The sequence below is a fragment of the Callospermophilus lateralis genome, chromosome 2 (assembly GCF_048772815.1).
Source record: "Callospermophilus lateralis isolate mCalLat2 chromosome 2, mCalLat2.hap1, whole genome shotgun sequence".
NCBI classification, from domain to species: domain Eukaryota; kingdom Metazoa; phylum Chordata; class Mammalia; order Rodentia; family Sciuridae; genus Callospermophilus; species Callospermophilus lateralis.
Genome location: NC_135306.1, coordinates 83,914,938 through 83,927,490, shown reverse-complemented (window position 1 = coordinate 83,927,490; position 12,553 = coordinate 83,914,938). Strand labels below are relative to the sequence as shown.

Sequence of the window (12,553 nt, the reverse complement as noted above, 5' to 3'; positions counted from 1 at the left end):
AGAAAGAATTTCTGAGCAATGTAGAACCTTGTCAGATGAGAAAGCCAGTATACTGTCAAATGATTATAATTGTATCAAAAGAACTTAAGAGCCAACTTGAAGAGCTCCTATTGATCAAAGATGGGACTATTTGATCATTAGTAACTATAGTGGACAAAATATGTCAAATATGTTTAAATCCATGACTTCTTGTCTTTACACAAACCAGAATACTGGTCACTTATGGAGGATTTTAGGACATAAACTGATTTTTCTGATATTGATAAATTTAAAAATTTGGCATTTATTTTGCTTTCATTTGATGAACTATACTTGTGGCTAACCAAATGTGGGACTGAATATTTATGGAATTGTTCATAATTCTCCTTATGGAATTACCCCAGTTAACAAATGAAGAAGGGAAGGAATGGAATGGTAGAATTATTTCTATTTTTCAGCCTTTAATTAAATGATGGATCTCAGTAGTGGTGATCAGTTGCTGCTTATATTAACATAAGCAGACATTATTTGCCTCCATGAAAGGATATGATACCATTTCTACACAGTTCTGTCAGCAAATATAAAGACCTGGAAGTTGAGGAAAATTTTGCTGTATTCAAGTAACTGATAGAAGCATCCTAGGGAGAGAGGGAATATTGTTGGGAATAAAGTCTGAGAGGTAGATAGGGACCAGGTGTCACAGGTCCTGTGGGTCTTGAAGTCTGTTGGGAAGCCATTGAAAGATTTTTATTTGGAAAGAAATTTGATTATATTTGTATTTGCACAAATCTACGTGTAATTAAATGGCATAGAACTCCTGCCAATGTCAATTTTCTGATTCTGATACTGTCCTATAGTTATATAAAATGTGATAATCGAGGAAACTAGGTAAAGGTTATATAGATCCATTCTAGTAGTTTTGCAACTTCCATGAATCCAATTACTTCAAAATAAAAAGTTAAAAATAATCACCGTTAAGAAATGGATTATTTGGGGGCTGGGGATGTGGCTCAAGCGGTAGAGTGCTCGCCTGGCATGCGTGCGGCCGGGGTTCGATCCTCAGCACCACATATAATATCTGCCGATAACTAAAGAAAATAAATATTAAAAAATTCTCTCTCTCTCTCCCTCTATCACTCTCTCTTTAAAAAAATATTAAAAAAAAGAAATGGATTATTTGACATCAAGAAGGGAAGTTGACTAGTTGGGTGTTGTGAGAGATGATTATACATTAATAATTATATATAATTATATGGGGGGTGGAGAGAGGGAGAAGTGAGTGGATTTTAGATCTTTTAGAGATAGAACTTATATTGAGTTGGAGTAAGGAAAAGGGAGTGTAGGTATTTTTTACTTATTTAGGTAGGAGGGATTGAACTCAGGAGCACTTAACCACTGAGCCACACTCCCAGTCCTTTTTTGTATTTTATTTAGAGACAGGGTCTTGCTGAATTGCTTAGAGCCTCACTAAATTGCTGAGCCTGGCTTTGAACTCATGATCCTCTTGCCCTAGCCTCCAGAGCAGTTGGGATTAGAGGTGTGCGCCACTGCACCCTGCTAGACGTTTATTTCGAGCAACTGATTGTTGCGTGTGCATTTAGAAAAATTTAGAAGATTTCCCTGCAAATTCCATGATTTTGTCATTTTTTAGTGCTGCGTAATACTCCAGGTGTATAAATGCCACATTTTTTTAATCCATTCATCTATTGAAGGTCATCTGGGTTGGTTCCACAGTGTAGCAATTGTGAATTGTGCTGCTATGAACATTGATGTGGCAGTATCCCTGTAGTACGCTCTTTTAAGGTCTTCAGGGAATAGTCCGAGAAGGGCAATAGCTGGGTCAAATGGTGGTTCCATTCCCAGCTTTCCCAGGAATCTCCATGCTGCTTTTCAAATTGGCCGCACCAGTTTGCAGTCCCACCAGCAATGTACAAGAGTACCCTTTTCCCCACATCCTCGCCAGCACTTGTTGTTGTTTAACTTCAGAATTGCTGCCAATCTTACTGGAGTGAGATGGTATCTTAGGGTGGTTTTGATTTGCATTTCTCTGACTGCTAGAGATGGTGAGCATTTTTTCATGTACTTGTTGATTGATTGTATGTCCTCCTCTGAGAAGTGTCTGTTCAGGTCCTTGGCCCATTTGTTGATTGGGTTATTTGTTATCTCATTGTCTAATTTTTTGAGTTCTTTGTATATTCTGGATATTAGGGCTCTATCTGAAGTGTGAGGAGTAAAAATTTGTTCCCATGATGTAGGCTCCCTATTTACCTCTCTTATTGTTTCTCTTGCTGAGAAAAAACTTTTTAGTTTGAGTAAGTCCCATTTGTTGATTCTTGTTATTAACTCTTGTGCTATGGGTGTCCTATTAAGGAATTTGGAGCCCGACCCCACAATATGTAGATCGGAGCGAACCTTTTCTTCTATCAGACGCAGAGTCTCTGATTTGCAGGGAAATGGTTGGCACTAGAGCAGATTATGCTTAGTGAAGTTAGCCAATCCCTAAAAAATAAATACCAAATGTCTTCTTTGATATAATGAGAGAAACTAAGAACAGAGCAGGGAGGAAGAGCAGGAAAAAAAAGATTAACATTAAACAGAGACATGAGGTGGGAGGGAAAGGGAGAGAAAAGGGAAATTGCATGGAAATGGAGGGAGACCCTCAATGTTATACAAAATTACATATAAGAGGTTGTGAGGGGAAGGGGAAAATAAACAAGGAGGGAAATGAATTACAGTAGATGGGGTAGAGAGAGAAGATGGGAGGGGAGGGAGGATAGTAGAGGATAGGAAAGGTAGCAGAATACAACAGTTACTAATAGGGCATTATGTAAAAATGTGGATGTGTAACCGGTGTGATTCTGCAATCTGTATTTGGGGTAAAAATGGGAGTTCATAACTCACTTGAAGCTAATATATGCTAATATATGAAATATGATATGTCAAGAGCTTTGTAAGGTTTTGAACAACCAATAAAAAAGAAAAATTTAGAAGAGGAGAAGATTAGAAGAGGAAGGAGGAAAGAGTAGTTTTCCACCTAAATAGGAATGATTAGGTTGCATACACTCCGAGGTTGAGGCTGCAGTTGAATGCAGGAACCAATCAGCATATAGATGGTAATTATAGTTGTGGCCTTAGATGAAGTCACTGAGAACAAAAGTGTAGAGAGGGTAAATGAAAGTGAGCTGGGGCCAGTGCTGTAGGGGGAGACTTCAATGTCTAGAGGTGCTGAGGAGATTGAAAAGAAGTTGTGATAGAAAGAAAATCAGGTAGAGGCGGGAGTCATTTAAGTCCAGAGAATGAAGTGTTTGACAGAAAGTGGGATATCTAGTTGGGGTGGTGCTGAGATATTGACTATGATGAGGATGGAAGAGACCACAGGAGTCTTTTGGGAAACCTGGGAGTGCAGAAGGAAAACTAGTAGTTTGTAATGTGAACAAAATGAGAGGAAATGGAGAGAGCAAATACAGACATCTCTTTCAAGGAGTATCAGAAATGGAATAGCTAGCAGAAGCTCCTAGATCATATTTGTGTACTGATTGGTATGATCCAGTTGTAAGGGAGAGATAGATAATAATAATTGAAGGAGCAAATACTTTGAGAATTTGTTTTGAGAATTTGAAGAAGGCCTGGGTTTAAGTGTACAAAGCCAAAGACCTTTATAAGACCAAATGTTCACCCCCAGCTCTGACTTAATCTCTCACTGCTGTTCTTCTTTAAGTCTGCTCCAGCAACACAGGCCACCATTATTCATTGAATATGTCAGTCATGTTCCTAACTGGCTCTTAGTGTTTGTGATTTCTTCTTTGTCTTGGTATTGTCATGGCTGATGTTCTTACTTCTTTCAGCCTTTCCTTAAATATTACCTTCCAAGTAAGGTCTTCCCAGACTACTGTTTTCAAAATTGGACCTCTCCCCGTGTGCCTTTTGTTCCCCTAAAACAATTTTTTTCTCCAGAACACTTTCTAACACCTGACATACTTAAAAATTTATTTATGTAACTTGTCTCTTTTTTAAAATAGTCTTTTCATTTTTACATGGACATAATATCTTTATTTTGTTTTTTATGTGGTGCTGAGGATTGAACCCAGTGCCTCATATGTGGGAGGCAAGCACTCTTCCACTGAACCATAACCCCAGCCCTATAACTTGTCTTTTATTATTAGAAAGTTCACTCTATAAGAGGCAGAAAATTTTATTATGTTGGTAACATTTAGAACAGGACATTGTGTACCAATGTTTGCATATTGAGTGGGAACAGAGAAGAAAGAATATTAGATAGGTATAAGGATTTGGAGGTGAAAGATGAACATGTTTTTATTTTATTTTATAATATTTATGAGACAGGATGAGAGTAAAGTGGCGTGATTGGAGGGGATTCTGAGTTTTGAGAAGAGCAGAGAAAATATAGTAATTTTGGCAAGTGGAAAGGTTTGAACTTTTATTGTGTGATAAGATTCTTGGTCAGGTTGAATGCACATTTGTGATTTGTAGATTTCTGAAATAGAGTGTTTCTCATTTAATTCAGAACTTTAACAATATTAAGATATGAGTAAGGAAATGTGACACGAACAAACACCAATCTGTATAATGTTGAAATTATGGTTGATGTAGATTATGCTTTAATGTAATATTCTTTTTAGCCTTACCAATAATTCTCGGATTGTGGGGCTCCTGGCTCAGCTGGAGAAAATCAATACTGAATCTACAGAATCAGATACTGCCAGATATGTTACATCAAAAATTCTTCATTTGGCTCAAAGTCAAGGTAAGATATAATTTTTTTTCTTTGTTTTAGGATGCCATTTTAATTATTTGAAACTAGATGCTAAGAATATTCAAATTTCTGATAAATAAATGTCTTAAAAAAATGAACTTTCTCAGATTGATTCAGAGTAGCAAACTGAAGAACTTTGTAGGAAATTGATTTTCAACACATTGTTTCTAATAGTGATTACTATGGTACTTAGTTATGATTGTTGCTCTCTGCTCCCATTTTCAAATAAATAGCACCAACACTGCTTGTAGAATGTTGACCCTAAAAGATGTTAAGTAGCATAGGGTGTTGGTTATTTGTGTAGTCCTCATTTTCAACTTCAAGCTCTGCCATTCAGTGACTAAGATTCTTGAGGAAGTTGTTGAATCTCTAGGACTTTGTTTTACCAACTCTGAAATAGAGATAACAACTATCATGGGCTTGTCTTGAGACTTTTTTTCTCTTTTTATGAGAAGCATCTAAAAAGAAATGTTCAGTAGGCATCACATTTATATTTTATGAGGCAAATATTACTAAATTAATATCAAAATCTTGACAGAATAAGAATATTGATATTGTGCTTAGAAATAGGAAAAGTTTCAAATAAAAACAGTAAATTAAGTGCATACATTTAAATAAGATTATCATTGTTAAGGAACATTATTTCAGTAATGTAAAATGACTTAATATTAATATTAGGAAATATCAGCACAACATTATTTGAATCAGTCAAATAAAATCCATATAATTATTTATTTTATTTTATTTTAAAAATTTTAAAATTGATTTTTTAAAAATAAATGATATCGGAATGCATTACAATTCTTATTATACATATACAGCACAATTTTTCATATCTCTGGTTGTATATAAAGTATGTTCACACTAATTAGTGTCTTCATACATGTACTTTGGATGATGATGTCCATCACATTCCACTGTCCTTGCTAAACCCCTGCCCACTCTCTTCCCCTTCCATCCCTCTGTCCTATCTAGGGTTCGTCTATTCCTCCCATGCTCCCCCTCTCTACCTCGCTATGAATCAGCTTCCTTATATCAGAGAAAACATTCGACATTTGTTTTTTTGGGATTGGCTAACTTCACTTAGCATTATCTTCTCTAAAGCCATCCATTTATGTGCAAATGCCATGATTTTATTTTCTTTTATTGCTGAGTAGTATTCCATTGTGTATGCCACATTTTTTTTTAATCCATTCATCTACTGAAGTGCATCTAGGTTGGTTCCACAATTTAGCTATTGTGAATTGTGCTGCTATAAACATTGATGGCTATGTCTCTGTAGTATGCTGGTCTTTCAGTATAGACTGAGGAGAGGGATAGCTGGGTCCAATGGTGGTTTCATTCTGAGTTTTCCAAGGAATCTTCATACTGTTTTCCATATTGACTGCACCAATTTGCAGTCCCACCAGAATGTATGAATATACCTATTCCCACACATTCTCACCAACAAATTGTTGTTTGTCTTCATAATAGCTGCCATTCTGATTGGAGTGAGATGATATCTTAGAGTACTTTTGATTTGTATTTCTCTAATTGTTAGAGATGATAAACATTTTTTCATATATTTGTTGATTGATTATATATCTTCCTCTGAGAAGTGTCTGTTCATTGGGTTATTTATTTATTTTTGTGCTTAGCTTTTTGATTTCCTTATATACCCTAGAGATTAGTGCTCTATCTGATGTGTGAGGGATAAAAATTTGCTCCCAAGATGTGGGCTCTCTATTCACCTCGAAGATTGTTTCTTTTGCTGAGAAGAAACTTTTTAGTTTGAATGCATCCCATTTATTGATTCTTGGTTTTAATTCTTGTGCTATAGGAATCTTATCATTGTTAAGTTAAATGTACCAGTCTATGAATTAAGAGTGGTATTGAAATCTCCATCTATTATTGTTGAACTGTGTAATTATCTTTTTTGTTCTGATGGTTTTTATTTATTCATTTGAAGGCTGTGTTTTGAGGTATATATACACTGATGGTTGTTTATATTCCTGATGCTTTGCCTTTTTTATCATATGAAACATATCTTTTTGTTTTAAGTAATATTTAGTCTGTTTTATCTGATAGTATAGCCACTTCTGCTGTCTTAAGATTAATCTTTTTATATTGTATTTTTATCCATTTACTTTACTTTGAAATTGTGTTTTTGAATCTGTTTTTTTTTTGTTTTGTTTTGTTTTTTGGTGGTACTGAGTGGGGATTGAACCCAGGGCCTTGTGCATGTTAGGCAAGCACTCTACCAACTAAGCTATAACCCTGAATCTGGTTTTTTTTTTTTTTAAATATTTATTTTTTAGTTGTAGTTGGATACAGTATCTTTGTTTATTTTTATGTGGTATTGGGGATCGAACCCAGGGCCTCACCCATGCTAGGTGAGTGCTCTACCACTGAGCCACAACCCCAGCCCCTGAATCTATGTTTCTTGAAGATAACATATTGTATCTTGCTTTTTTTTTCTTTCATCTAGTCTGTTTAGTGCTTCCAATTTAAAGTACTTTTTGATAAGATAGAATTTACATCTGGCTCTTTAAATTTGTTTTCTAAATGTTTCATGTCTTTTACATCTGTCTTATCTTTTATGGCCTTCATTTTTGTGTGTGTGCTTTGTCAACTTTTGGCAATTTTAGTTTTCAGTGTTTCCTGTAGGGATTAAAATAGGCATCTTCTAACATTGTACTTTAGTGTATTTAATTCTAGGAAATTTACAACTTTCTTCCAATAAAACTCCATTTCTTTTTGCTATTATTGTTGTATGTATTACATCTATACATGTTAGAAATCCAACAATAGCATTGCTTACACAATCTTATGCTAAAAAGTTAGGAAAAAATTCTTCTGGCACTGTTTTAACTCTTATGTTAAAGTACAGAATGCACTTTATAGGATTCATTTCTGCATGGGGGTTTGTGTGGGGCATGGGACACATGGAATCCAAGCTAGGTATGGAGCAGACTGATATTGTGATTTCTGGATATATAAGTTGATGAACTTGAAGTTTGAGTGAAGGTGACAGGGATTATATAATTGTTACAAAGAAAAGAGAAATTTGGCATGTTAGGAGGTTATAATCTGAAAGTGAGAGGTAACACATCAGTGGTGGAGCATTTTGAGATCCTGAGAATGGCCATTGAGAGGTTTGGTAAGTTGGAGCACAGGGATGGATTTTGTTGTTAAGAAACTATAGAATTAGGATTTGAATGTATAATCCTTGTTAACATTGACATCTTCCAAGATCATAGTGGAGGAGTAGAGTAGAAAATGCTTAGAGTGAGACCTAGTTTTCATTTAGTGTGAAGCATAAGCAACAGTAATTACATAAGCAATATTAATACCAGAGTAAGAGACTTCATTGTGTTATTTTTAAAGGAAGTGAGCACCACCCAGGGAAGGTGAACATGTAATGGCTTGTTTTTCATGGGCTCTCTATCCTCTGAATATTCTACATGCTATTAGTATTTTAAAATAATTTAGCTTTATTAAATCAGTGGTCTTAATTTAAAATATTACTTACATCAAGGATACATTGGCTCTTTGGAACTATTTCTTTCGGAAGTTAAACTTTTTTGTTAGAGGCAGCTGGACTGAGGAGCGGGTGAAGGATAGATTAAGTTGACAGAATAGTGTAGTTTTTTTAAAAGGAGAAATTTAGTTTGTTAACATTAATGAGCTTTATTTCTTTTTATAGGTGAGAAAATTTGTCAGTCTTTTATACATCAGCAATATGGCAGTAGAGAGCAAAAATGAACAGTGTTTTTAGACTTATCACTTATGAGAATTTCTAATTTGAAAGATGAAAGGTTTCTGTGAGTTCAACAAAGTTCACTTCCTGGACCTGAGATGATACATAAATATGACATTGAATTTCCAGCACATTTATTTTATGGGTAGTTATTAGTAGGTACAATAAATATCAGTTTACTATAACCTCTAGGTAGTATGTTTCTCCCTCTTTTTAATAAGTCCTAATTTAGAGTAATATAATTTTCAAATAGATGTCCGACTTAAGAAATTGAACAGGATTTGCTCTTGGCAAAAGTATGATGTCTAAGACTTATTAGCTTGAATTTGTCTCCTGCAACTATGTTGTTATTTTCTCTTATCTGAGCCTTGGTTCTCGAACTGCTTTTAAACTCCCTAAACTACCACCATGTGGAACATTGAATTTAGCCCTTTGAAATTTATTGTGGAATATGTACTATTGAGAGTGGATTGCTTGTTTTCTATTTAAAAAAAAGTGTGTGTGTGTGTGTGTGTGTGTGTATACACACACATATACATACACATACATACACATTTGGAGACAATATCTTTATTTCATCCATTTTTGTATGGTGCTGAGAATCAAACCCAGCGCCTCGCACATGCTAGGAGAGCACTCTACCTCTGAGCCCCAGCCTCAGCCCCAGCCCCAAGTTTGTGTTCTATTTTTAAAATCTCAAAATATGAAGTGAATGGCAGTGGCCCATATATAAAAGAATTTCTGGCATTAGTATTCAGGTGTTAAAAATATTAGGGACTTGTTAAAAGAATGATTCCTGTGACTCTTTGGGAAGCACATTAAATTGTGTTCAGAAACATCTGAGTCATTTGGTCTATTCACTAATTTGTTCATTTATTTTGTACATAATTGTTCTTTTTCTCAAAGGAGAAATTTTTGGCCCATGAAAAGAGTAATTTGTCACCCCCAGGGAGTTAAAATGAGGCATATAAGTGATAATGTGGGTAAAATACATGGAATAGTAAATGTTAATTCCTTTCTTAAATGTTGGCCTGTGATTTACTGTTCTTCTCTTGTTAATCAAAGGAGAATTGAAAAGATCTAGGAACTTGTAAATAATAGAAATATTTACACATTTCCTCCGCATCCCAGAGAAAGAAAGATGATTTGGGTGATTTCATCTCCAGATTCTTATAGGAGTTGTTCTTCCTTAATTTTGGTTATTTTTGTGTGATTCAAAATTTGAAACAGTATTAATGCAATAAAAACATTTCAAAATGGTACTAGATCTCTGAATTTTACTCATTTTGATTAATTATCTTCTAACTATCTTTTAATTCTATCCGTAAAGAAAGAAATCTACCATTATAACTCTATGTTATCCCAGTTTGGCATCTGTATTATATTTCTGGCTTTTAAATTTTTCATGGATTGTTAAGGACACTCTTAGAAAGATCATGGTAGTAACTGAAAAGAAATGTAGGGAAGGTCTTTTTTAACTGAAATCTTGAAGTCTCCAGTGAGCAGAATTAGCAACTTCAGAGAGAAGAACATGTAGGAGCCAGTATAGAATGTTTACTGAACCAGTGGAGGATTATTGATTCTATACTAGATATATTAATAAAACTTTATATACTTAATTACCCATTCATGTTAAAAACTTATTTTCTACTTTCTAGAAAAAACAAGGAGAGAAATGACAGCCAAAGGTTCTACAGGAATGGAAGTTCTGCTGTCAACATTAGAGGTAAATCACTAATAGCTTTTAATTGTAAACTGAAGGTAAAAGGCTACACACACACACACAAACACAAATACTAATAATAAATGTTTTTCTGTCTTAAGAGAGCTGGGGGATGTGGTGCAGTGATAGAGCACTTGTCTAGAATGCTTTCACGCCTCACCAAACGAAACATTAGCTGGAAATGAATCTTTAGTTTAAAATAAATGATAAACATTGAAAAGTCTCATTTATTCTATATTCTATTGCTATACATTCATGATTTGTTTTACTCTTATTTATTGGTTGAGTAACTACTATGTTATATTTATAATACTTAAATTTCTATGCCAGCGTAAAATTTTTGGGTAAAATCAGAGGATGTATTCAGATCAGGATATTATATTTTATTTAGTGCAGTGTTAAGCACAAGAAATAAGTTTATGTTCTTCCATAGGAAATCTTAACCATATAAGAATATTGATTTTCCTTAAATTGATCTGCTAGTTTAGAGCAGTCTCATATGATTTTGTCCAAATGGGTTGGGGTCAAGAATAAGTAGAAATAGAAAGGCCATTCCTGGAAAGAAGAGAAATGAGAAAGGACTATTCCTACCAAACAAATACCAAAAAATATTATAAAGTTTTAGTAACTAAAATAATTTAGAAATTCTATACGAGTACTAGGTAGGTACCAGTGTAACAGAACAGAAAATCCAAAAATAAATTTAAAATGCTCATGGGAATTTAGTATTATTTGATAAAGGTGGCATTTCAGATCATGGATGAATAGAGGGGTTGCTTAACAAATGGAGCCTGGGGCAAATTGATAGCCATCTGGGAAAGCATGATGTTGGATTCTTACTTCCACCAAGCAAAGATGTAGGCATTGAAAATAAAATCATATACTGGAGGAAGGAATGGGAGAAATTAAACAATATTCTTATAACAAGGAAGTTTTCTAAGTATAAAAAGTGGGAGTCGTAAAAGAAAAGCTTGCAACATTAATTTAACTACATTAACAAGTGTATGAAAAAAACTCTATAGATAGTTGGAAAATACAGAAAAACTCTTTGAACTCATTTAATTTCTTCAACATAAGGAATTATAAATCAGTAAGGGAAAAAAGTTCATAACCAGTAGAAAATCATGTGAAGGTTATGATTGGATAGTTCTCAGAAAAAGAAAGATAAATGTCAGTAGAGATTAAGCATCACTTTTAATAAAAGTAACCAGAGTACCATGTTTAAGCATTTTTATTTATTAGATTGGTTGTCCGGACTTTACAAAATAGTACTCTCCTTCTATATTGCTGATGAGAGTGTAAATTATTCCAAGGAGAGCAATTTGGTAATGTCTTTGACTCAGAAATTCTAGAAATTTATTTCACATACAGAAATATATTTTCATCATGTATAAACATATTTGCTTAGTTATTTGCTATAATTTTTAAGTAGTAAAATACTAAAAACACCTGAGTAATGCAAAAAAAAAAAAAGTGTACATGTATAATGGCATAATTTGGCTTGAACATACTTTATATGCAGAGTTACGAAAAATTGTGCTGTAAATGGGTAATAATGAGTGTAATGCATTCCACTATTGTATGTAAAAAATAAAAAAATAAAAATAAAGGCCAGGAAAAAAAAAATACCTGAATATCCCATGGGTAGGTGACTGGTTACATAACAAATGGTATAACCATATAATGGAATTTATTGTTCAGCCTTTAAAAAGAATAATGAAGAAGCCTATTTATTGATATGAAAATTGCCAAGGTTCCAAATAATATCTGTAGGGCAATACCATTTGGAAAAATAAATATGTCTGCACATGTGTGCATACTTGAATTTCTTTTATGAGCATATTATTTTAGGGATAACTCATATGAAATTGATAACATTTATCTCTTGAGACGGGAGCTAGGTGACTGAGTAGTCATTTTATATATATATATATATATATATATATATATATATATATATATATATATATATATATATATATATATATATATATATTACAGTGCCTTTTTAATTTTAGTTCATTTTTTCTCCTTCTCTCCTTCTTTTTTCCTCTTTCCCTTATTCTCTTCCTTCTTTCCTTCACTGGGGAAGAACCCAGATCCTTTCAGTTTTGAGGCAAAAACTGTACCATTGAGCTATATCTTAGCAGTTTTTTTTTTTTTTTACTTTTATTATCTGGTAGATCTGTTTTGGTAGAAATATAGGAATTTAAATTACAAATTAATTCCTTTTTTAATAATGTTGATACTAAGAAAATGATAGCTATAAATATATTTGTAAAAGTTCTGAGAGGCAAAAAGAAAACTGAATAAGAGAATAGTGGAAACCTGGATACAT

General features: G+C 33.7%; 1 protein-coding gene across 7 annotated transcripts in view; it reads left to right on the top strand.

Moving 5' to 3' along the window:
• Agtpbp1 (ATP/GTP binding carboxypeptidase 1) overlaps positions 1-12,553 on the top strand; it is a 207,684-nt gene that overhangs the window by 45,486 nt on the left and 149,645 nt on the right. For 6 of the 7 annotated variants that reach the window (XR_013090371.1, XR_013090370.1, XM_076846133.1 and 3 more), the window contains exons 3-4: positions 4,620-4,744; positions 10,151-10,218. Coding sequence is in view for 4 of the 7 variants with exons in the window: in XM_076846133.1 (XP_076702248.1) it covers positions 4,620-4,744; positions 10,151-10,218 (193 nt within the window). In the remaining 3 variants the exon portion in view is untranslated. Of the gene's footprint in view, positions 1-4,619; positions 4,745-10,150; positions 10,219-12,553 lie in introns of those variants that run through there. The other variant, XM_076846134.1, reaches the window with a different exon arrangement.